General features: G+C 46.4%; 1 protein-coding gene across 1 annotated transcript in view; it reads left to right on the top strand.

The window, feature by feature from the left end:
* PNPLA2 (patatin like phospholipase domain containing 2) overlaps window positions 1–24,977 on the top strand; it is a 26,986-nt gene extending 2,009 nt beyond the window's left edge. Inside the window, exons 2-9 of the mRNA XM_066187776.1 lie at window positions 13,877–14,109; window positions 14,296–14,361; window positions 18,284–18,493; window positions 19,375–19,435; window positions 20,121–20,288; window positions 20,762–20,894; window positions 21,285–21,407; window positions 22,247–24,977. Coding sequence (XP_066043873.1) covers window positions 13,877–14,109; window positions 14,296–14,361; window positions 18,284–18,493; window positions 19,375–19,435; window positions 20,121–20,288; window positions 20,762–20,894; window positions 21,285–21,407; window positions 22,247–22,511 — 1,259 coding nt within the window. The 3' untranslated portion in view covers window positions 22,512–24,977. The remainder of the gene's footprint in view (window positions 1–13,876; window positions 14,110–14,295; window positions 14,362–18,283; window positions 18,494–19,374; window positions 19,436–20,120; window positions 20,289–20,761; window positions 20,895–21,284; window positions 21,408–22,246) is intronic.

Raw genomic sequence — 24,977 nt, 5'->3', positions numbered from 1 at the left:
AGTACCTTGTCTGTGTCATAAACCCTCCTGACAGTGCAGCTTCCAGGTGGAGGTCCAGAGGTTAGGATGAAATCATAGGGGTAAAAGAGGACAGGGCAGAAGGTACAGCTAAGCCTCCTACAGGCCCTTGTAGGGTCCTGAGTACCTGTGTTTGCTGTGCTGCTGAGAGCAGGTGGTGGCCCATGGGCTTTGAATCCTGTGGCAGCTGCTACTCCTGCACTGTCTGTTGCCTTGTTCATGAAACTGAAATGCTTAGTAGTGCCTCTTGATGAATGACAAATGGGGGAATTTTGCAGAAGCCTTGCTTATTTGACTGTCTGTAGATAAAGTTAGTGTCCTCATGCCTGTGAACTGAAGAAGACTCCACTATGCAGAGACAAATACTTCGAAGGGAGGAGTGGAAAAACTTCCTTGCGGGTTTTTCCTTGCGTTCAATCTTTTGAGACCTTGATCGGAGAGAGCAGAAATCTTCCTTGACTTCAGAGAATAAGATCCCACTTAGTGGTTTCTTTTCCAGCCTTTCCTCTTTGGGCTTTGCATCTGTTCAGCTTGCCTGTGAACTTATTCTGTCTTCTCTGTTAGTTAAGAAGTCACTATCGTGATTTGTGTAGGGCAGGAAGGCTTTGCTATGGGCTGACACTGAGCTGAAGGCCTTGACCAAGTGATCTGCAGCCTTTAGAGCCCACTGTGGGCTTCAGTGGTGTGTTTGGGAATACCAAAGAAAACAACATTGGGCGTGCATATTACTTAGGCAGAGCACCTTATATTTATATAAGAGATCAGGAGGTATTTACAGTCTGATATGACCTTGCCTAGCTCTGGTTAAGCACTTTACCATTAAGTTGGAGGGATCTTGGATTTATTGTTCAGGGTTACAACAGTGATGGTTGCCCTGCATCTGAAGTGCTCTCTCTCCATCTTTGAGCTTCTTTTTGTTTGCTGGCATGAAAAAGCAGTGCAGTTTTTCCTGCAGAATAATCTGTATGGCTATCAAGGTGCATTGGGCAGTCTCCTGTGTTTACAAGTTACTTGATTGTGCATCGTGCAGTGTTCTGGCATAAACAGTTTCTTGCCCCAAGGGTGTTCTAGAAAATAGCCTCTGTCATGGTGTACCATCTCTTCGGGCTCTTGAAGTCCAGCACGCCAGGAAATGCACCTTTATATGCCAAGCAAGTGAAAAGTTTTCATGCTGGCATTGCAGTCTCCTCTTTGTGCATACCTCAAATCCTGCAGCTTTTCACAAATTCTAGGTATGGAGCTTTGAGGGTGGTCACCTGTCTGTATAAATCTGAAAGTCACTGGCCTGGATGAGAAAAACTGGCTTATGTGACATGGTGAGACCGTCTTTTTTGAGTCACGAGGAATGCTAAAGTGCAGCTACTGTAGGATTCTCTTATCACCAATACTGAGTAGGGAATGTATTTTTGGTAAGGTCTGGAATCATCTCACTTCGGTGAGTGGTACAGGATTTGTTGTGCTTGCTTTGGGAGCATAGCAGCCCGAATAAATGATGGTATGGTGAAGCTGTAATGACTGAAAAGCTGTCTTTGAGCTGGTACTGAGGTCCCTCTGACTCATGGTTAACCAGCAGCATCTCAATTGACTGCGTGGCATGTGAATGTTGTCCTAGACAGCCCTATCTGGGGGTGGGTTGGAACTGCTGAATTGTTTCTATTTTGGGGGGAACACGTAGGTTCTGCTGTCAAATGCAAAGCTGGCTATCAAACCCCATCTGTGGGAAGTTAGCTGTTCTCCTAAAGCATGACAAGGTTGACAGAAAATGGAAAAGCAAGCTGAGGAGATGCTTTTTTTAGTACCAAGAATACAGAAAGGAGGCTGTGTCTGCTAGATTGAGTAGAGTTGTTTGGGATGCTCTTTGGAGAGCTCTTCCTGGGCTGTTTACAGCATTTTTTTATTTAATTATTTTAAATTGCTGTCTTAACCAAGACTCTGTCTCAGGCTTGATGTGAGATGAAATAACAGTTATTTGACATTTGGGTTTGCTTGTCAGCTGTCACCATGTGACCAACTGAGATAATTAGCAAAATCAGCACCTTAAATGTTATGCTTCTGCAGTTTGATTATGTGCATGCAAAGGCTTAAGGACTGGTCATGGAGATTTATTTTCTCCGTGTTTGTGTAATCTTAACACCAAATCCCAGATTGACAGAGGGAAATAAACCAGCTTAAAGTCTATGGTGTCCTCAGAGCAATGCCAGTTTATGCTGGCCAAAGCATGAATCAGGATGCGTCTCCCAGGGGAAGTACATGTGATGCTGCCTTCTGTGGCTGTGTGAAGAGAACTATGGGTCTCACAGGGACACAAAGGAAAGTTTTGTAGCATCTGTGGTGTCTCAATAGTCAGGCCCCTCCTTTGCACAGGAGATGGGCACTTGTAGCTCCTGCAGAGGCCCTCCCTGGAGAAAAAGTTATTGAGGTCAATACCCCCAGCCCAGGAAGGAGAGACAGCTTTATGTACATACATGGAGATATGGATATAATTCATGGGGAACCTTCTGGTGCTTCTTGGAAATGGTAAAGTTTTTTTCTGTGGCGGAAATAGAGGTGGAGGGGAGATGTTCTGTGCTGACATAGTCAGAAATGTTCGCGGGCTTGGTGGAGAAGCTGCTGAGCCTGGATCAGCGCCCTCAGCAGTCACAGGGCTGTGGGATCAGGTGTCCAGAGGAGTAAGCTGGCAGCCAGAGCACCCTGCAGTCCCTTTTGATGGGAGGGAAGGAGCTTGTTCCTGCTGTCTGCCTGGCTCTAATAAGAAAGCTTCTGTAAGGAAAGGTTCTCTTGCAGGCATCTTGTTGGATGAGTGCAAGGGAAGTCAAGGATCCACTTCTAGCAAAAAACAGTCCTAGCAAGGCGTGTGTGTTCTTTTGGCACCCCACATAGTCAGCAGGTGTGCAGAGCAGCTCAGTGCCATGGCAGTGTCACTGGTAACAGCACAAGAGGTCTTTGGTCATTCTTCTGACCTGTAGGTTCAGCCTGTCTCTTGAACTTGCAGCATGTCTGAGCTGTTCCACTTCTTTCTGCTTCTTAGCTCCCCAAACTCTTCAAGGCAACTGCAAGTCCTCTGTGTAAAATAAGAGAAGCTGTTGTATGTTCTTCAGGGTCCTATGTCCACTTGCTGATTGTCTTTGGAAGTCTTGATAAATCAAAAGGCCTTTCTCAAATTTCTTGCTGTGTTATTCAGTTCCAAACTCCTGCTGCTGCAATGGTTACAGCAGCTCTGCCTGCATGTCCAGTAGCTGGTGGTGCTTGTTTTGTCTGTTGGGTGTTGTAATAAATAAGCAGATGGGACTCAGTTTTCTCATGCAGAAAAGCCAATTCTTTATTCACGAAGCTCATATTTATAGGAAATATCAGAAGGCTCTCTGTTAAACCTAATAGGTCAGCAATACAGTGGAACTCAGTTCATTGGTCAGTAAGGGCTATTGTATATGTCTATCAAATTTTCTCTCTTTATATATGTTTACATATTTTCTTCACTGATTCTCATGGGACAGATTCATTGTTTATGAAGGTGCAAACTTACTTCTCTCTCTAAGAATAGGTTGTTTTTTTCATTCTTATAATTTTTCTTTATGGGAAGTTACCAGCTATTTCTAGCTTAGCTAGCAGGGTGTAAACCATATTTTATAAGGCCTTTCTTTTATAATATTTCTACCTGTCTGAAACAGTTGGGAGGGTTGTATTACGTTCCAGTGCAGTCAGCTTGGGATTGTACTCAGATGCTGGGCCCCTGCTCACTCTGGGTTTCTCTATGTTTCTCTCTGTGCCCTCCATGAAGCACAGATTAAATGCTCCCTGGCTTGTCTGAAGAGGATTTCCACCTCTTCCGTGCTTGATTTCCACTGTACTTGAAGAGGACCATGCAAGGGCTGGAAATGGGAATTAGTCAGCACTCTTTCTTTCTGGAGATGGGAATGGGCAGGCTTCTTGATTACAGGACCTTTGCAAAACCTAAAAAATCTCACTCCAAGGAGCAGTGTGAGTGGGTGACTCCTGTTCACCTTGTTCTTTGCAATACAAACCCTACTCGTGGCTGAATTCCAAAGCGGCCACCACTTTTCCATTGAATTCTCTGCACTTCTATGAGTTTGTTGCCCAGCTCTAATATTTGTCCTCCTCCTTCCTGCTAAGTGTTCTTGGGACTTGAGGTTAAGGTCAGGATGTGTCTTTAATTATGTGGGAGTCAGCAGAGCCTATGTATATGTATTTGCCTTGGGTTGTGTGCCTTGTCAAGCAAGTAGAGTAAGAGCTAGAGAAAAGGAGGGGCAGAGGAAATGATTCCATGTGGAAGGTCCTAAATAAAGTCCACATCCCTGGGAAAAGGCGGAATATGTCTTTGAAGTGGTAAAGTCTGAGGCAGTAGAAAATCCCTTCCAAGGAGCACATAGTAGAGAGGCAGTTAGTGAGCCTGGGAGTGTAGAAAAATTGCTGGAGGTGGTTGTAGGCCTGCCATTTGTAGCTACAAAGGCCAGAGGCATGGAGGAGAGAGTTTCTGTCACTTGTGATACGACAGCTGCTTGTGGCAGGCCTGATCCTGTCCCTGGGGTTGTGCTGATCTGCAGCGCAGTGTGTTGCATCAGGTGTGGGAGCTGATAGCTTTTTTGGGACCCAGGGCTTTGTGCTGCCCTCTGGCACTCTCCCAGAGCTGACCTGGTTGTGCTTTCTGGTACAGATAAAGGCCAAATCCCCAATGATGACTTCTGCCTGACAAGATCTTTGGAATCTGCAAGCTTCAGGAAGTGTCTTCTGCCACTGTTTCCCAGGCTTTTAGCTGTGCTGTACCTGGAGGATTTCTTCTGAGAGTGAACCATTCTCTTTCCCTTCATGCGCTGAAGTTTGTTTGGATGGATATTGGTTTTGGAGGCCTTTTTTAGGTTTAGGATTTGAAGGACTGAATATCATTGTAGCGCTGGAGGTTCTGGCAACCTCTGAGCTTGCCACTCCTGTGGATTATCTAGTTTAGCATCCTGAAGTAGGGGAGGTGACATCTGAGGGTGAAAATTAATCAGGAATCCCTTTACATATGTTAATTACAAGGGCCAGTCTTGCTGGCTGCATTGAATGCTGCTGATTCAGTGCTGGGCATGGCAAAAAAAAAAAAAAAATTCAGTGAGGTCTGTCAGCGCAGAGTTACATTGAATTATCTATCCTAGTGTACTTACATAGTGGGATTGGTAAAATAATCTTTAAGGGAAGTATTTAACTACGAGCCATATTTTTGCACACAGGAGAGTTCATGTGTCAAGCGTTCATCTGAACATCTGTCTTGCTGTTCTTGTTTGTGTGCCCAGCCCTGCAGGAAGGGTTGCGCAGAGGCTTTTCCCCTGCAGGGGTCTGTGCCACCCTCTGTGAGCAGCTCCTGTCTTGCTTACATTGTTGTTTTCAGAAGCCCAGTCTTGTTTTGGCTGGGAGTCCACTGCTGATGTCTCTGCAAGAAAGGCAGCATCAGTTTCTAGGTTTTCTTGCCATGGTTCCCAAGGTATGCAGCCTAACCTTGTGATCTGCCTGATGCTGCTCCAACAAAAGGAGAATCACTCTAGAGCAAAATGCCAACACCCCTTGCCAGAGGACTGCTTTGGAAACCAAGCTTTTGATTCTCACTTCCTTGCTGGAGTCTGCCCTGCTCACGCCAGGGCCAGCGGGGAAGAGTTTGGGGTGTAAGGTGACACTTGAGGTGCCTGAGAATGGAGAGCAAAGTGGGCCCGGCAGGCAGGGCGCTCACTGGTGCACGGGGAGGGGCTTGGCGTGGATTGGAGCAGTTGTGAGCATGAGAGCTGGGCATGATGCAGGCTGAGAGCCAGTGGAGGGCTGTTCCTCTCATCTGTGTTGGGGTTTTAGCAGTCACACAGGTGTACAGTGGAAAGGACAGGGAGAAAGACAGGCTGCTGTGCAGCAGAGCCAGCCATGTCTCTGGTATCATCTCTTAACACGAAGCAATTGTCACTTGGAAGCACACATAAAAGCTTTTTGCAGGGCTTATGCTGATAGCCACCAAAAGCTGTGTGTGGGCTTTGTTTTAGTGTTGGTGAGCCAGCTGAGGGTAATGGCTGGTATGTAATAAAGGCTGCTGGAGTGGCAGCTATTTCTTCAGACTGGAAGTAGGAATGATCACTGCTAACTCCAGTTTTTGGCTTTGTGGATCTGTAGTGCCTGGCAAAGGTAGCTAGTCTCCTGCCCTGATTTCTTTCTAAAACATTTTTCTTCTAGTAATGCTCCTCTGTGAAGTGGAAACAGTTCAGTTTTCTCTAGTGATCTGTGTGTGATGCCATCCTGGAAACTGACCCTGAGAAGTGAACATGAACTGTGTGTGCAGCGTTATGCACATGGGTGAAGCTTGATCTTTCTGCACTAGTTTCCCCTCAGAATGACAGCGACTGGAGGCTTTGTGTTAGTAATTTTTACCCAAATGAAGTGAGATTTGGATGTGGTTCCACTTCTGCCCCTGCGCAGACCAGAGAAGAAAGGTAATTTCTCATTACAACATGGGTTTTGGTCTGTTTCTCCCCTCTGCTAACTTTCTCTGGATGAGCACTTGTTTTTAAAAAAATTGCTTCAAACTCAGTATTACCTGGTCCAAAGTGAGCAGCAAGGATCTGAGCTGCACCTTGTCTACCCTGTGAATCCCCATTTCTTGTCATTCCATGCTGTCTGAATTGCGCTCTAGCATTGACAGGGATTGATGCATGGATGAAGATGGAACATGGCTTTCAGTTCAGCTTGCCTCGGGTCCTGAGCAGCTTTTCCTTTTCATGCACTGTTAGGTCATTTAATTTCTCTAATGCTATGAACAGAAATGCAGCACTAAACCTTGTATCAGGGCATTACAGTAGAGAAAGATTAGACCAGTGGGTGTTGCTGTTGTGGTTGTGACACAGCAATCCTGGCTGGCTGCCTGCACTGAGCTGCCTCCTGCCCTTTCTATTGATTGTTTCACGGTGGCAGCTGTGCTGTGTTCGGATTTGTGTTGCAAAAATAAGCGCTCCCGTCCTGACCACAGAAACAAAGCAAGTCTGGGCTTGCAGAACAGCAGTCCTTTTGTGTGCCAACACTTCATTAAGTCCAGGGTAAAAACTGAGCTAGAGACATCAGCAAGCCTGTGAGTTCTTATGCCTGCTCTCCCTGTTTGCTTCTGTACAAAGCAGAACAGTGGGCCTTAAGGTGAGGTATGAGCGATGCATCTGCACTTGGGCTTGTGTGAGGGTCCTGCCCTGCAGGTACCAACCGATGGATGGGCATGTGGCCTCACTGTGGGCTGCCTCATGAGCTGCTCTGGTCAAGAGGTAAAAACCCTGGCAACTTAAAAGCAGATCTTCCTCTTACATTCCTCATGTCTAGCATGTGGCAATAGTTCTGGTTCATCTATTAACTGGTATCTAGAGCACACGAACCAAATCTTTTGGATCAAATGAGAAAAATGTCTCCTTTTGGTTTGGCTTTATTTAAAGAGCTAACATAACTGACAGCTTTTTTTTTTTCCCCAGTTGAAACAGAAAAGCAAACATCTCGGGACAAATACAAGGAAGGCTTCTGGTTCTGAAGCAGTTGCAAGTGATCTGAATTTACATAGCCCTCCTGCTGCATGGTGTGTCTTGCACTAAACAGTTTGTGTCTAGTCTAAGCAACGCTGAGCATGAAGAATCTGAACCAGAAAGTATTGAGAGCTGAGCCCTTTTTTTAGCATCTGCCTCTGGCTGCAAGAGCTGGCCTTACTTGAAAAGCTGTCTCTTTCTCTTGGTGTTTGCACTTGCCCCACCTGTAAGGTCAGAAAAGGTGTTGCCGACTGTAGTCCAACAGGGATCCCTGGAGTTGCTCCAGTAGGGTGTCAGTGCCTCTCATTCCTGAGCAAAGGGGGAGAAACACCATGATGTACAGCTCGTGGCCAGGCTTCCTAAGAACTCCGCTTTACAAAATTGTTTGTTTGTTGAACTCTGATGTTAAATGCCTGCACAGAGCCCCTGATCTTGCCACAGAAACAACTGGTCAAGCAGTGGAAACAGTTCAGTTTTCTGACTGTCTGCAAACTGAGTGGGTGTGGTTGTGAGGGGAGTTGTGTTTACCTCCTACATATCACCAAAAATAAAAATAAAAGTTTCTTTCATGTATCTCTTATCTGGAGCCAAGTGTGCTGAGCTGTTTCTTACCTGATGGCAAAATAGTTGGAGAGGAGGATTTAGTGAAGACCTTAGATAAGATAAAAAGTGTACATCAGAACAACAAAAATTAGGGAAGTCCCAGAGGAGCAACTTGTTCTGGTACATGGTGTTTCTCAATCAAACTGCCTTACAGGAGGATGTGCACAGACTTCACTGTAGCTGCCATGCCCCAGCCTCAAATGTTTAAAAACGAGTGGTGTTTATTTGTGTCAAATAGTGTCAGTTTTGCAACTTCTGGCCAGTGAGGGATATTCTTTCCAAAGCCAGTGCTTTTAGGTGTCTGTCCAGGATTTCAGATTGAAATTAAAGAGCTGTCACCAGCAGTGGGGTACATCTATCGCCTGAACATGTCTTATAAGGGCAGGCTGTAAACCGTTGCTCTTTATTTCCTGATGGCATGGATTTGTCTTTGGGGTCCCCTTTGACATTTCTTCAGCCGCTCTGATGGGCCACCAGAGAACATTGTGGGTCAGGTTCCCAATTCAGGACAAGTTGGCCTTTGTTCAGCTTGGCTAAAACATTTTCTGGTTTTTGCTCTCTTGGGACAATAAGTGGAAATCAAGTTGCTTCAGCATGAGTGTGGAAAGTGGAACAGAAGCAGTGGGATCTTTCACAAACTGAGGACATTACCCACAAGAATTGGGGTTGTCCTTGGGTCACTGGCACATTGCTGTGCACTGCTCCTTGGGATAAACAAACAGTTTCTGATGATCTGAGCTACCCATGAGGAAACATCCAGTAACGTTCTCTGTTAATTATTTTCTAGATCTCAGTTTGAAAACTTCTGTTTTAGTGCCTCTTGTTTTAGCTTTGTGGGTTTCTTTTGAGCTGGAGACAGGACTGTATTATAATTAGGACTATATCATGTCCTGGGAGAGGCCAGGCTAGAAAGCCATGTGCATTGCTTACTTTCAATACTTAGAAAAGAGAGGTAAATGCAGGAGCTATGTGTGCTGAGCTGGAGCAGCTTGAGGATTTGTACCCTGGAAGAACATGGAACAGCTCTCCTGAAACCTCTGCTCATTGTCAGAGACTGACTTTTAGCTCTTCGATGTATGTGGCACAGAACAGCTGAAATAGCAAGAGATGGGCAACTGAGATAAATTAATGTTGGGGAAGATCATGCTAATAAATTCCTTCTGACTCATTCTATTCCTAAGTTCACATCCAGACTGGGATCTGCCAGTGGGATAATTACAATTCCAGCAGTGCTCAGCAACCAGCTGCATTGAAAGCAAACTGAAGATTTTAGCTGGGGACTCTTAAAAGGGACATCTGTGTTGAGGATCACAGCAGTATACCTCCCTGGAACAGAGAGAATTTAAGGAGTTCTGGAATTGAGGTCCCTAGTTATAGTACATAGGGCTGGCAGGACTCCTGTCCTGAAAATCTTAGAGTCAAAATAGCTTGGTCGTGTGATCCCAAACTAACAAGGCATGGGACTGTCAAGGGCCTGGGGGAATAACAAAAGTACCTGTGCTTCCTTCTGCTAGTTGGCTACCTTTCAAAGCTGTTGGTGTGCTGGGCCCGTCTGGAGCCTTAGCTGGGGAGTGGGAATGAGAAGGGAGGAGTGTTGCTGATGTGTAGGAAGGAGTCCGTTTGTTGGTGTTAAATGAGGAGCAGCTTTAGGGAGGATCTGCAGTTTCCTGCCTGCTTCACTAGTCCGGGCAAGTTACTGCATCCACAGTCTGGGGTGTGACCTCTCTGTGCCTCCTGCCAGCAGGGACAGAGAGTGCTGTCCCAACATCCACCAGCTCTCTGTGTCTCCCTCTGCTCTCCATCCCTGTTGGAGAGCTTTTCCTTTGAGTTTGTGTCCTGTTTACTGGTGCACTGGGCAGGGAGTGGGAATGTCCCTGGCGTAGGTGATCTTTGTGCTGACATTGCGCTCTCCCAGAGGGAGCTGCAGTGTTGTGGGTGAGCTGCTGGGTTGTATATTCAGAATGCCCTTCCCCCTATTTAGCTTGTTCTGCTCCTATTTTTGTCTGTGTCTTAGGCACTTTTTTCCATGTGAAATATTTCATGGGTCATCTGTCACTTTACTGGCTGGCAAATAGATACCAATGTGGTCTAACATGTGGCTTGACAGGAGACCATCCTGGTGCCCTTGGTGCCAAAGCCCTGCTGCTGCAGATGTGGGGCTGAAGAGGCCCTTCTGCCCCACTTGTCACCCCTCCTGTCGTGCAGTGTTTAAGCTTGGTGATGGTCCCTGTCCTCATGCACTGCACAGGTTTGGAGCAGCCTTTCTGTTTCATCCCAGAGCCCTTAGCAGCAGTTAAAGGTCCTCTCAGCTGCCCGACTAACATCAGTTTTAGGTGATCCATTGTCAGCTCTGCTGTTCCAGAGGCAGAGTAACAGCAGGCTGCTCTGCTGGGATCTTTGTTTACCGTTATAAATAGCATGTGCTGCATGAATACTTTTCAGGTTAGAGTTTAGGGGATGCCAGGCAGTACAGACTTAGTTACTGGGTTATTTTGAGTTGAGCATGACTGATAGAGATGAAAGTCGGTTGTTAAAGGGAACAATCTATATCAATAAGTTAATGTGAAGTTGGATTGATGTAGCTTAAAAATGAAATGTGAGCTAGCATCTGCCTTTGGGCTTTTCCCATGGGTGCCACTTTCTTGCCCCGTGTAGCCACTGCAGATGACAAATCAGCAGAGGGGGAGCAGCTGGCCTCCCTTCTCTGGCAAGGGACGTGTTGGGGTGTTTCAGGACACAACTGTGTGATGCTCCTTTGCGTCATCTCAGCTGAAATGCAGATAAGGACAATCGCCCTGCAGTACTTGGGTTTATGTGTAACAACACCCAGTGGGGCAGTGATGGGGGTGGGGGTAAAGGGGAATGTGGGTTTTCTAATGAATATGAAATATTCTGCCTATATTAATGCAACATTTTTAAGTAAGATTGGCTTAGTAAATCTCTATAGGGAAAGATGTTGAATTGATTGATTGGTGTGAGAAGAATGAAATGTTTTCTCAGCAAACACTGCTAACTATTAGGGATTGTCTCTGCCCCGTGGTATGTACCTCAATAAGGAAATGTAAATTTACTTCAGCTTTTTCACATGACTGTCGTGTCCTGAATCACTAGATCCGTAAAAAACAACGAGAAGCTTTCCTAAGGGTTGCCTTTGGCACTGGACTAGTCCTAGAAATAATTGAGAGCTGTTGGCTGACCCCTGCCGGAGTTCTCTCTCTTGACTGCCTCTAATTCAGCTGCTGCTCCCTCTGACAGACTGCAAACAGAATTTGAGCTGGTTTTCCTGGAATAGCACTTCTGGCAGTAACAGGATTAAAACACTGTCACTTCTTTTCTCTCCTCCCAAATATATTTCCAAGAGGACCTGTCATCTACCATGGATCTTGCTGCATAGACCTGGCTTCTTTGGCTGACCCCTCAGCTGGCCTTATTTCCCGGAAAGCTGGTGGTACTGCAGGTCACCCTGTGCCCATGCCTTCCCACAGAGCAATTCCACATCCAGCTTTGGTGCAAGTGATTTAGCAAGTCCAACAGATGTCTTTAAACAGAAGGGCCTCAAAGCTCCTGTGGGCATGCATGTATGCACACGTGTAGAAAAGGAACCCAAAACAAAAAACACCCAGAAAATATTCAAAGAATGAACTTGCTAAGTAGCAATAATTTCACTTTGCTCTCTTAGTTACGAAACACTGATAGGGCAGGCAGTTGCAACTCGGGGCTCCCCTCAAATGCTGTTTCCTGGCATAGTCAGGACTTTGCTCTCCTGTTTTTCTTAAAAAAACTCCAGTCCCTTCCAGCTCACATTTTTGTTCAATCAGTCATAAGCTCCATTTAGTTGCAGTTGTTTTCAGTATCGGTGTCAAGTTTTTCTGCACACTGAGATGCCAAGCCTGAAAGCATCGTTCTGTAAGCACCATCTCTTGGATAACCCACACTCTCCCCAGGACAGCTTTTGCACACAGGGGTCTCCCCTCAGCTGCACACACAATACCCACCCTCCCACTGGGGGTTTCGACCAAGCCAACAATTCCCTGCAAGGCACTCAGTGCACGGGATTTTCCTCTATGGGGTTGTGTGACCACGGTGCTGGGCTGGGATTCCTTCAGTTTTTTGCTCGACTGCAGTTTCTTTGTGTGTCTTTCCTCCTCTTGACAGGCATGAAGGTGTCTTAAGGGAGTGTTTTCAGTGCTAATGTCTTAGTGATTATAAAGTGTATTTCTGTGGGGCTGACTTCTTTCATGGTGGAAGGATGTCAAACCATGTGGCTACTATCTGGAACAGGCTGGGCTCAATGGCTTACTGCTAATTGAGTAAGTAAGATCAGAATTAGACTGCTAAACATTGCTTTAGGACAGAAGACTGGGATTACAGGGCTAAAAATTGCTTCAGAGGGGGAACTTTGGCTTTTCTGCTAAGTTGCTACCTCACAGTGCCTAAAATCCTGACCTCAGAGTCTCTGGTCATGTTCAAGGGTCCAGTTCTCTGCGTGCTTGAGCTACTGGTGTTGGTGGGTTTCCTAAGCCCAGAATCACGTTCCCAGGCTGCATTGATGGAAAACATGTTGCTGGCACACGTGTATTGCAAAAGATTGGGATGTGTCAACACAGCATTGAGGGTTGTTGCTCTTATCTCCATTGTATTTATTAACCTGGGTCTAACTTGAGTTCTTTCATTCTGCTGCCTTGTTTTTGCAATTGAAAAATTGAGTGCGAGAGTGAAATGAGGGGACTTCCAGTTGGCTTGAACTGGTAGTCTTTCGTCCTTTTCCTGGAAATTACCTTCAGTTTGATTGGAGAGGAATCTTCATTTGTAAAAGCGTGTTTCTTTTCTCCTGGTTTCTCTAATTCTTCCCCTCACATTCTTCTCACATGTATCTTCTTGATGCTTTTTTTTCCTACTGGAGAGCTCTGATGCACTTGCCAGATGGAGCTCCTGGTGACTGAGATAATGGGCTTAGCAGACACGTTCCCTTTTGTGCAGCTGGGATTTCTCCTCTTCTCAAACCCAGCTGGGTCACTGTGTGAAAGGGTAAAGCAAGAATTCCTTCACAAGTCCTGCTTGCCATCAGGGCCTAGTTTAGTGCTGTGGAATTGGATATGGAAGGAATGGGACACCAGAGTCTCTGCAGGAGGAACTAAGTCTCCGATTCCCTAATGGAGCATTAGTCCCTCTTGATGACTTGAGATGTGGCTGACATTCACAGCAGAGCTGGGATCACTTGGCTGGAAAGCACCAGCTTTCCTGTTCTGGCACTTTTGCCTTCTGGCTGATGGTTGTTTTTCCTGTCAGGAAAAAGATGCTTACTAGACAAGTTTTAGTGGAATATGTTTTGAAGTGGATTTGTCCATAAGCTCAAAGCTGTTTAAGTACCAGGCTTGTTTTCTTTCTTAGTCTTTTTTCACTAGCCCTGCACTGGCCAGTGCAACAGGATCTAAAAAAAGTGTGAGGCCTTAGTCAGATGCACATGACCTTCCTTGACTTCATAAAACATAAGTAAGAGTAGGGTAGCTCTTTGTGATGGGGGTGTGTGGGGGCCAAGACAGCAAACTTCCAAGACTTCTATAACACCTCCTGTAAACAACCTCTTGGTCTGAGCTGTGCATTAGCCAGTGGGGAGAAACCTCTGGGGAAAGCTGGGCATGAGGCTTTTCTGTGCCCAGTTTTGTAAAGGAGAAGACTGGGTTTGGTAGGCATTTCATGGTGCATTTGTCTTTGTCTTGCTGCAGGTGAGGCTGGTGCCAGCATTATTCGGGTGTCAAAAGAGGCCCGGAAGAGGTTCCTGGGCCCACTGCACCCCTCTTTCAACATGGTGAAGACCATCCGGATGCTCCTGTCCAAGACTTTGCCAGACAACAGCCATGAGGTTGCAGCAGGACGTTTAGGTATTTCCCTGACACGGGTCTCTGATGGAGAAAATGTGATACTGTCGGACTTCAATTCCAAGGAGGAACTGATCCAGGTGAATGAACTCTTACTGCAGAGGGCTGGGCAGGAACTGCATGCAGTTTTGTTTTGTCTTGGTCTCCAAATGTCCTTAGTACTGGAGTGTAATTGTCAGTACATACCAGCATGGTGTTCTGAGAACAGTAATGGTTTCAGTAGGCTTTGATCTGATTCTTAGATTCTGGATCTCTTTCTCCTTCAGGCCTGTATCTGCAGCACCTTTATCCCTGTCTACTGTGGGCTGATACCTCCGACCTTGCGTGGAGTGGTAAGTAAGATTCTAAGATGGTCCTTCATTACATTGCATGCTAATGAGTAGGGTTTGACAATGTTATTGCATGCCTGCTGGCAGCATTTATCTGAAGAGACACAAGAAATTCCCAAATTAACAACTTCCAGCAGTGGATAGGCCTTTTTTCCACTGCTGCCTGCAGTTGACTGTCAATGTCCTGAAGACCAGTGGATTGAACATACAGTAATATATAGCAGTCTGGGGAAGGGCTGGCTGGCTTAGCAGAGTGTTCTCAGGGCTGCATGGTACAACATTTTCCATCACTGAGGCTCCAGCTGTCTGCATGTGGAAAGAAGTTGTGCCCAGGATAAAAGTCATGAGTGTAGTCCCTCTCCCATGTGTCTGACACCTCCTGCTGGGCTTTAACTAATGGTGTGGATACTGGCCCTCTTTCATGGAGTTCTTCTTGTCCTTTCTCTGAGGATAATGTTCTGCTGCACACCAGAGCTTTCTTTAAATTGTGTCCAAGGCTGTCCAAGAGCAATTTATCCCTCTTGTGTTTGCATGTTAGAAATGAAAACACGTGAAAGCTGTGCAGAGCTGCAGCATTTCTGGATATTGCAGTCATGCTTAAAGGCCCTCCTGGTTGAGCTTGGCCTCCCTTGTGCTACACAGGTTAATGAACATGTTAAAAGGCAGGGGTTTTCCAAACTACTACAGTCAAAAGTGAGAGAGAGAACTGCTCTAAAATATGTGCCCTGATTGACCATAAATGATCTGACAAAAGTGCCTCTGTCTGTCAGAGCACAGCATCAAATCTGTCCTGATTGCTACCTCTGTCCTAAAAGTGAGGTCAGTTTTGCTCCTGCATAATACACAGCTTGGCTGGTTTTGTCTTGTGCAAGCATGCTGGTCAGGGAAATGACCTGGAGGGAGACGTCCAGTGTTATCCAGCCCTGCAGAGAAGTGACAGAATCAGAAATGCTCTGGTATTTGCTCAGCAACTGCAGGCAGGGTTTTTTCCTTTCAGCCGGTGGGACCATAGCAGTGGCTCTTGCCTTACATCTCTTTGGGGCTAATTGAGGTCAGTGTGCATCAGGCAAAAATCTCACAATTCCAAACTGTATACAACATCAGGGTTTCTGGAATGTGCAGCTGCCCTGGCACACTGAGGCATGACTTCTCATGGGAAAAGGTGGGGAGGAAATACGAGATGAGGAAATTTAATTCCTACCTCTTCCCCAGAAAAGCATGGCTCTGAAGGGGGTTTGCTGATGAGGTGAGAGGTTAAATTGCGTTGGGCATGATCTTGGGAAATAGTTTTGAAACAGGAATGCATGGTTCCCACCATGCCTGTGGTAACTGTATTTGCCACAGCATAAATGGACAGGCCTGGCACAAGGACTAGTTTTCAAGGTAGTGTTAGTGTGTGCAAGGTGCAAAATCCATATTTTGCCTTCCTTCTAAATTTTTTCTAGTCGTCACTTCTCTGAGATCTGGTAACCTCATGGAGTGGATGATGGAGATGGGCAGGGGAGTTAAAAAAAACTCAACAACTTAAATATTGAGAAATGCAAAAGTCACTAACTGACCTGTTAACACACACTATAGTTGTGAATTGTCTGCAGCATGTGGGTGAGATGAATCCCTGGCAAGAGTCACAAAGCTGATTGTCAAATCATAGGAGTGGAGGTGGGCACCCCAGTCTATGAACCATCCCCTAAAGCTGTTGCTGCTCGTGCCTGCAGGCAGCTGGTGGCTTCAGCCTGTGGCTTTGGGCTGTTCTGGATTTTGCACGAGGCTGGAGAGTGGTTACACTTCGGTTACTAGAGGTTCAGGCAAATCTAAAGAAGTGGCAGCTGAGCTTTACTGAGGAATGTTAATCAGCATTGCTTGGAAGCAGTGGACCAGAGAGTGGGGTGTGCACATGTACTCCCGGATTTCTGTGGAGTCAGAAGGCTTTGCCTGTCAGCTCTGCTATAGTTGAGCCTTTTTTCTAATGGCATCTGTGCAGTCATGCTGCCACCCTCAGGGAAACGTGTCTTCTGCATCCTCACTGAAAAACTAATGTTGTCCAGCACTAAAGCTTACCTTCTTTTTCTTTAAACAAAGTGCATGCTGCCTGCTTTGCTCTGTTCCCATCCCACTCAGCATGGTGGAATCTCATCCTTGCAAAGGGAGTCAGGCAGACATGTCCAGCTCTAGCTGTGCTTAGTCTGGCTCTCAGTGGAGCAGCTTTGGGAAGAGGATGACAATAGCAGTTTGCTGTGGTTGCTTTAGGCTTAGGGAACACTGATGCCCGCTTTAGAAGGGGGAGGGGGTTCAGTTGATTGTTGGCAGCTCTGTTATCAGAAAACATCTTGTGAGCAAGCTGTGTTACTATCTCTGAGAGTTTAATTTATCCTATCCTTCCACTTTCTTCACTGTCTAAATTCAGGTGGTGTAGGAGTCCCTTACTGCCCGTCTTGACACAGTGTTTGGTGAGCAAGGGCTGCCATGAGGATAAAATGTCCCGTGCTCTGTGTTTGGGCTGCTGTAGCCTACAGCTGTAATCACAAGCCATCTCCTGTGAAGCTGTAGGCTGTATGCAAAGGTAGCCCTGAGGTTTAGTTTGCCTCCCAAGAAGGCAAACTGCTGTGCAATCCACCCTGACACTGTTGCCTCAATGGCAGCTGGCTTGCTATAGCTGAATTTAATTGCTTTCAGCCCATGAGCCTGTGAACTGTTCCCAAAGCTCAGAGAAGCTGCTTGAGGTCTCTGTCTTGTCTTCCATCCAGAGCAAAAGAGAACAAAGTGCAAAGCACCCTCCAGGCAACACATCAGGTGTTTTCCTAGGTATTGTGCGGCATAGAGCAGTGTTGGTGGTCAGTCTGCCTGTGAGACAAGAGGAAGCAGGATGGAGCACCTCCTCCTTCAATCAGCATTTCTATGCTCTGCCTGGGTTTAGCCTCTACTGGCTCAGCTTCTCACCCAGCAGAGCGCTGAAAGATGTTTACAGCTGCTGCTTGTGGAGCTGCATAGCCCCTGTATCATGATTTGTGTTTGGCTAGGAAGGAAATGGATCCAGGCAGCAAACTGTAGGATCAACCCTGATACAAAATCAGCAGAACTCTTCTGTAACTGAGGTTCACAAGAGCTGGAATTGTTGCTCTGCAAAGACCCCCAGCTTCCTTCTCTTTTGGCTTGACTGACACCCTTTTCCTTTTATCTTTTGCATATTGCTTACTCTGCCAAAACCTGTGATAGAGATTGTCTTGCTCAGCTCCTTGTGCAATTATAGTATCCAATGAATGTTTTGAGAACCTACTACTGGGGTTGCCCTTCTGCAGGGGTAATGCACATGTGTTTGTAGTACAGAAGTACAGAACATTCTCTGATAAGAAGTTGCCTGTTAAGAGCAAAACCCAAGTCCCTTGCGCGCTGTTATCATGCCACAGCAAGTTGATTCCCAGTGTGTATGTATGTGTTGGGATTGCTGCTTGACAAGCCCGCTAGCAACAAATCAGCTGGTTTTACTCATAGGTAACAAACCTTCTGCCAGTGGGGACTTGTGTCTGAGCGTATTCATTCTAAACACAAGTGAAAAATGGCACAATGTCACGGTGTGACAGCTTAGATCAGTGCTAATTTGCACTGCAGGTGGTTATTGGTGTGTGTTATTATTTAATTGGACAGTAGTCAGACTGCATAGGAGATGTAAGTCAGCAGTCACACCAGTGACTGTGCCTTTCTTATTGAACACTTGTGAGCAGCACACTCAACTAAGAAAAAGCACGTAGCAAAAGGAGTTGTTACAAACAACACAGCTTGCTGTCACTGATTTTTACTCCTCCAATGCTGGTGGATGTATTCCATTCTCTTCCCAAGTTGTTGGCACGAACAGGAAAAGGGGCACAGTAAAAAAAGCTGCTTTGATCAATTGTGAGAATGAAGATTGCAGCATTTGTCTTGATTTCAGAGATATGTTGATGGAGGGATTTCTGACAACTTGCCCCAGTATGAGCTGAAGAACACAATCACAGTGTCTCCTTTCTCGGGAGAGAGCGATATCTGCCCACGGGACAGTTCCACAAACATGCACGAGCTGAGAGTCACCAACACAAGCATCCAGTTCAACCTCCGCAACCTCTACCGCCTCTCAAAGGCCCTGTTCCCTCCAGAGCCACAGGTGAGTTTCCTGGCCACACCAGACCTTGGGCACTGGCTGTACTGTGTGCACTTTAGCAGAAGATTCCAGACACTTTTAGTTTTGTATCTTGTGCTTTGTCTTGAATCTTGACATTATCAACCCAGTGACTCACTAAAGCGTGAGCACCTGCACAAGGGTTTGTCTTCTTTTTCTACTTGAACATCTGGAGTTTAGGTAGTAGCAGTTGCTTGGAAAGCATTCGCATATTGCCTTCTCAAGAGTGGTCTTTGCCTGGAAATCAGGCTCACTGTAAACAAAGATGGATTGGCCATCAGAACCAATGTGCACTTCAGTGTTTTAAGGTAAGGGTGGAGCTGCCAGTATGAAGCCTTTCTACGGTATCAGTGTAGCAAATAGCACTGCAAACTTTGTGTACTTCTGCAAAGATGCAAGTGCCAGATAGCTCTGACATTTGGATGTAATAAGCAGGCATTTGTGTGCTGAATTACTTGGATAAGTTTTTCCCACACCCTCTCGAGTCTTAGCTGGCTTTATCTGCAAACACAATGGCCCTTCCTGGCATCTGCAGGGAAGTATTCTGGGCTGCTTGTCAGAGTGACTGCCTGAAGGCTGCCCATAGCAGCATCAGCTGTAGGTGGGCAGTGAGGTAGCTGCAACTCTATGCCCATACTTAAGTAGGATTCTAGGTGTCCCTTCCAATCTAAATTGTCCTGTGATTCCCATAGCAAATGTGTTGATGCTATACCTCCCATTCCTGCTCAAAGCCTGAGCAAGGCTGGCAAGAATGAGACTTGTTCTTGGGATAGCTCAGGAGTCAGGAGAATTCCTCTGAAGCCAGTGTTGTGGTAGGTGTTTGCTCAGCCAGTTCCCAGATGAAACTTTCCTTCCTCTGCCCACAGGTGCTGCGGGATATGTGCAAGCAGGGCTATCGAGATGCACTGCACTTCCTGAAGAAGAATGGTAAGGCACTGGCTATTTGTAAGGTGCACTGACTTGCCTGTTCTGTGCCATGCTTGGTGCCTTGGCTTTGAGAGTAGTTGGTGGTGCATTTGAAAGGAGGAAGGGAAGAACTGTACTGTGCCTCAGATACTAGGAAATTCTCCTTAATAAGTCTGCTTCAGCACTTCAGGAAGGAGAGGTGGAGTGGTCACCTTTGCAGTTACCAACACAGTTGCTGGGCAGCAGTGCCATTTGGACCTCCTGCAGGCACCCTGCTGCTCTCTGTGAGCAGCTGGGTCTGTGGGGTGCTGGACACTTGGGCGCTGCTCTCATTCCTCCAGCTGCTGCAGCGCTGGATGTGCGCTTGCTGCCACCTCGTGTCCAACGGGATAAGTGGGATTGCAGTGCAGGAGGGAAATCTTGCCTGCAAGATGGGTGACTGGCAGACTATAGCAACAAAACTGCGACACAGCACCCTGCAGAACTTAAAGGGGAAATGTGAGAACTTATGATGGGGAAGGAGAGAATGAACTTACACCAGCAAGGTTTGTATCTCCTTGTGGTAAGCATTACCACTGATGTAAGCTAAAGAGGCTGGTCATGACCTCAGCCTGAGGGGAGTTAGGGTGAAGCAAGGACTAACACTCTAAAGGCCTGGCAGGGCAGCTAGCTCGTGTCATCCTTACAGTATAACTTCTCTTCTCAGGTTTCCTTCATCGTCCAAGTCCCGCCCGTCCTCTCCTTGCCATAGAAGCACCTCCAGGAGAGAAGAAAGAGGAAGAAACGGAAGCTGAGGACCAACTAGAGGACAACACTGCCCTTGCTGTTGTTGAAGAGCACATCTTTGAACACTTGCCTCCCAGACTGAACCAAGGTATGATTCAAAGGGATAGAGATCACAGGTAATCTTCCTGTGCTGCCTGGTCTGCCTCAGAAGACTACTGGGATGTGTGGTTATTGTGTAAAACTGGGGCTGGTTATGCCCAGGGATTGAAATGACACCTGCTGAGGGTTAAATAGATTGGGGGTCTCAGATAAAGTCATGGCTTATACTGTGGAGGCTGGATTGGGAGAGGTTGATTCATTTGACAGTGTTCTGCATGGTAAGGAGAGGAGGGGGTCTTGGTGCTCACTCCTTTAGAGTCTGATAATGGTGAAAGCTGCTGGTTTTAGCTGTGCTCAGGGAAATACTAACCTGAGCAAGACTTCCTAAGAAGTAGGAAGCTTCCTAAGCAAGACTTTCTAAGAAGTAGAAGGAGGTAGCTGCCTCAGGCTGTGTAACTTCTGAGGTATGACAAGAAAAGAGTCCCACTGGGGATATTCAGCCATGTTTTCTTCTGCTTTCAGCTCTCCTGGAGGCTTGTGCTGAAAGAAGAAGTTTCTTGACTGGCCTCAGCAACATGCTGCCTGTGCGTGTGGCCACAGCCATGATGGTCCCCTACATGCTGCCTCTGGAGTCTGCAGTTTCCTTCACTGTCAGGTAAACCTTGGCCTGGTCCCTCAGTGGTGCTCTTCCCAGTGCAGACAAGGATTTCATGTAGCTGTTGTGTTTGAATGGACAGAGTGGGATTCTCTCTAGTTCTGCACTACTGGTGTTCCTGGGGAAGGAGCTCCTGACAATTACCAGACATGAATAAAAAAAACAGACAAACCCCCACAAAAACCAAGAGCCCAAAACTTTTCCTATCTTCCTATATCATTTAGTTACAGCCACTAATTCCAGCTTAAAGGAAGATTGCTGTGTGCTAGAACTTGCCCCAAGAAAATGGTGATAAATTTTTGAGCCTTAAGAGAGACTTCGGAACTGGTGTTCTTTTCATCACATTCCCTTGCATGGCCCAGCTAATGGTCGTCTCCTGTCTCTTTGCAGGTTGCTGGAATGGCTTCCAGATATCCCTGAGGATATAAGATGGATGAGGGAGCAGATGACAGGAATCTGCAACTACCTTGTGAAGAAAGCCAAGAAGAAACTGGGCAGCCATCTTTCTGCCAGGTATGGCTGCTTTTCTTCAGAGCACTGTTCTGGAGGAGCCCTTCATTTCCCCTTACACCTGTGAATTCTAGAGACTGTATTCTACTGGAGCAGAGGAAATAAGGCACAAATTGACCAGAAGGATTTACCACTTATGCTGAAAAGCAAATCTGGTCTGTGGTTTCTTGGCTTCCATAATTGTTGGATGGACTCAGCACGTGATCCCCTTCCTTTATCCCATTATAGGGCAGACCCTGTAATGAAGCTGTCACTATAGCAGTAGGTTACAAGATGTAAGTCTGATTAAAACAGTATGCCAGCTTATTTCATGCTCCTTCTAGAAGACAGAAGTGCTTGTCTTCGTGGCATTTGCTGGCCCAGGATCCCCGAAAGTCCTTTCCAAGAAGTACTTGTGTTCAAATGACCTCTTCTACCTCAATATCTCAGCCTGGTTTTGGGGGGAGGGAATATGATGGCCAGGGAACACGAGAGTTTCCAAATGAGACTGAGTGCTTTGGGCCTGCATGTGTGCCTGTGCTTCTGGACTGAACTCCTGCAATAGCCCCTGGCTTGAGGCTATGTCAAGACCGTTGTGTGGATGAGAATAAGAAACTCTCACAGTAGTAGTCAGGGGGTCCCAGCTGTGATTTGATCCTAGTACAAAGGTGTAATTCTTACCCAAAAGAGTTCATGGTCTGAATAACTTAGACATGTGAGGTGGGGAAGATGGGCACACAGACTTCTCACTAAAACCATACAGTCAGTTTAGTACAAAACAGGACTGTGGTACTGGAGCTCTAGTCTGGTGACCTGCTCAAGTCGTCCCATGTACTGAGTCTTTGCATGCATTTCCCTTTCAGGCTTTACTATCACCTTGAGCTTGGAGGGCCCCAGAAGATGCCAATTTCTCCCCCGCCACCTTGTGGTGAAGCACTGCCCATGTGGATAAGAAGCAACCGCTCGGTTTCTGATGTCATGATGAAGTGGGAGGAGTATCAGCGCCAGCTCATGCTGGGCTTGCTCTGCATCAACGTGGACATGCAAGCCTCCCTCTTCCCTCGGGAAGGGTTTCAGTTAAAGCTTCCACCTCTAGACTGTGCAAAAGAGTGCCTGCCACTCTTCTGAGCCTGCTGCTGTGAGGGGATGAGGGTGGCTGGGAAGGGGAATGGGCATAGGGTGGGACCAGTCTCATCCCTCAGCAGCAGGCTGCCCCTTGCTCCTGAAAATGCTGCAAAGGGGATTTCCCCAGGATGGAGACTGGTGGAGTTGACTGTAGCCATTTGTTGCCCACTGGGCCAAGCAAGGGACCTTTGTGTTCACAGACGCACACAGGCTGATTCCTTGCTCTAGGCATGTGGTGAGGCCTGGCCATTGCCTGTGGCCAGGCTGATGCTGACCCAGCTGGGCTCTCCCAAGTAGTGCACTTTGAATTGCCACTGGCTTTTTACCGCCAAATAACCAGGATGTAGGTGACGCTCTCAAGGTCATACAGCTTTTACCTCCCTTGGTTTTTCAGAGTATGTGTCTTGATTCCTCTCTGACAACCCTTAGCTCTTTGTGCTACTGGAAGATGAAGTAGCCTCTTGCCAAAACAATTTTTCTCATGGCTTTCAAATCTCCTCTTGACTTCCTTCTTTGCTGAAACCATGTTTTTTCTTCTCTCCCTTAATTGCATCCACACTGGAAGCCGGAGCTGGTCCTGCAGCAGACTACACTGGAACTGCAGAAGTGTAGAAAAGTTATGTATTTTCCCTGATTCATGTTGTCCTGGTCTCTCCCTTTTTGATTGGGGTCCTCAAGGAACTGCTGTGACTTGAACTCTGAGTGTTAAGTGATTGAGCTTATATAAAGAAGTAATTTTGACAGATTTTTTTTTTTCCAGGGAAACATGTTGAATTTGAGGCCCTATTCCTGACTCTAAGAATGGAATTGGTGTGGGGTTACCCTGAAAAAAGCTCAGCCTGGCTATCTCAGGATCAGCTTAGCAGCTGAAGCAGTATAAAGTGCTTGTAAGATGAGAATTGTGCAGGGCATGTTATTTTTGAGAGGCTTGTGGTGGAGTGTCACGGCAAGTGCTGGGGAAGTGGCTGCCTCTGACAGGGGTCAGTTGGGCTTTGCTCCTTAAGGGGCTGTACAACTGATGCAAATTCTAAGTGGGTGATACAGAATGGATTCCCTGCCAAACTGAGACTTCTATCTCTCTTTTGCTGAGAAAGTTTTGTAGTTGAGGCTTTGGAGTGAGAAGGATTTAGGCTCATAGCTACAATAGCCATCACAGCTTGCCTGTTTTGTGTTGTGGCTCACAGGTCCTGCTCTGCAGCTTGCAGTAGCAGGAGCATGAGAAGTGAAGTTAAGACTGTTGATGCACATGCAGCCACTTGGAACTGGCTCCTCTTTGTCTTGCCCCTTAAAGACCAAGCTTGTTGGTCTGTAGCAGAGCAGGACTCTGCCTTGAGGCACTGCCTTCTCAGAGGTAGTCTGGTCATGGCTTGTGTGAGAAGTATGAACTCCCTGTTCCTCACAGGGTGAGACCTGGCTTCCCGTGGGGATTGCATGGATTTAATCTGAGGTCTTTACATTCTGACAAACCCAGCTCCTGGTGTCTTTCTCTGCTGCTTGTCTTGCTCTATGAGGCGTCTTCTACCTCTCCTGGCACAAACAGTGTGCAATGGCCAAAGCAAAGATATGCTGTCTTTGCTGTGGAGCAGGACAGGGTATCTGAAGCCGATTATGTAGCCTATACATGGAATAGCAATTTTTAATAGACTCTGTTTTGCTCTGTTTAGATTTAGAAAGGGAAAATAAATCCAGAAGTTATGCTAATAACTGGAGAAAGTAGTAAATCTTCATGAGCAGTGTAGGTAACGGGGTGGGTGCTGTTTCCTACGAGCATAGTTGTGCACTGGGCATGGGTTTGGTGTTTGTGTGGAGACTGATAAGCATCAGGACTTTTCTGCAGTGGTTGTGCCAAGCTGAGAGGCAATGGAGTGGGCCTCTGCCCAGGAGATGCCAGTGCAAGAATGAACTTGTGACTTAGATTGTCACCCCAACTGCCCTTGCTGGATGTAACCTACCTATGTAACACAAGGGCCTGTGTAGCTTACAAAGCAGGCCTGCACTTACGCAGTCAGATTTAGTCTTAAGCTTTGCATAATTAAGTCAGTTAGGGAACAGGGAAGTCACTGCAGGAGGAGAAAAAAATTGAAGGATTCTGAAATCAGAATAGAACATTCAATTACAAAACAAGTCAATCTTTTGATCATTTAAAGACCACAGAAAAAAAATGTTAGATGCTAGTGGAAGTGGACCAGCAACAAGCTACTGTCACTTAGTGGGAGCAGGATGAATTTGATGAAAATTGGAACTGAGAAAAGGTGTTCATTTTGTGGTTTGGTATGGGATTTCTTTTCTTCTACTGTTTTGGACTGCCTTCTTGGGGGGCATGCCACACGCACAACTACTTAGATTCCTAAATGCATATCTCTTATCCTTAGTGCACACAGAGGAATTAGCAAGAACATAGAGATATTTAGAGGCAAAAAATGAAGGCATTTTATCCAGAAGCAAAACATCTGAGAGGGGCAAAACTGT

The sequence above is a fragment of the Chamaea fasciata genome, unplaced genomic scaffold (genome assembly GCF_029207755.1).
Source record: "Chamaea fasciata isolate MVZ Bird 193981 ecotype frontalis unplaced genomic scaffold, bChaFas1.0.hap1 SCAF_7, whole genome shotgun sequence".
Taxonomy (NCBI): Eukaryota; Metazoa; Chordata; class Aves; order Passeriformes; family Sylviidae; genus Chamaea; species Chamaea fasciata.
Note: the sequence above shows the minus strand (reverse complement) of the source record. Positions and strands in the feature narration are given on the sequence as shown.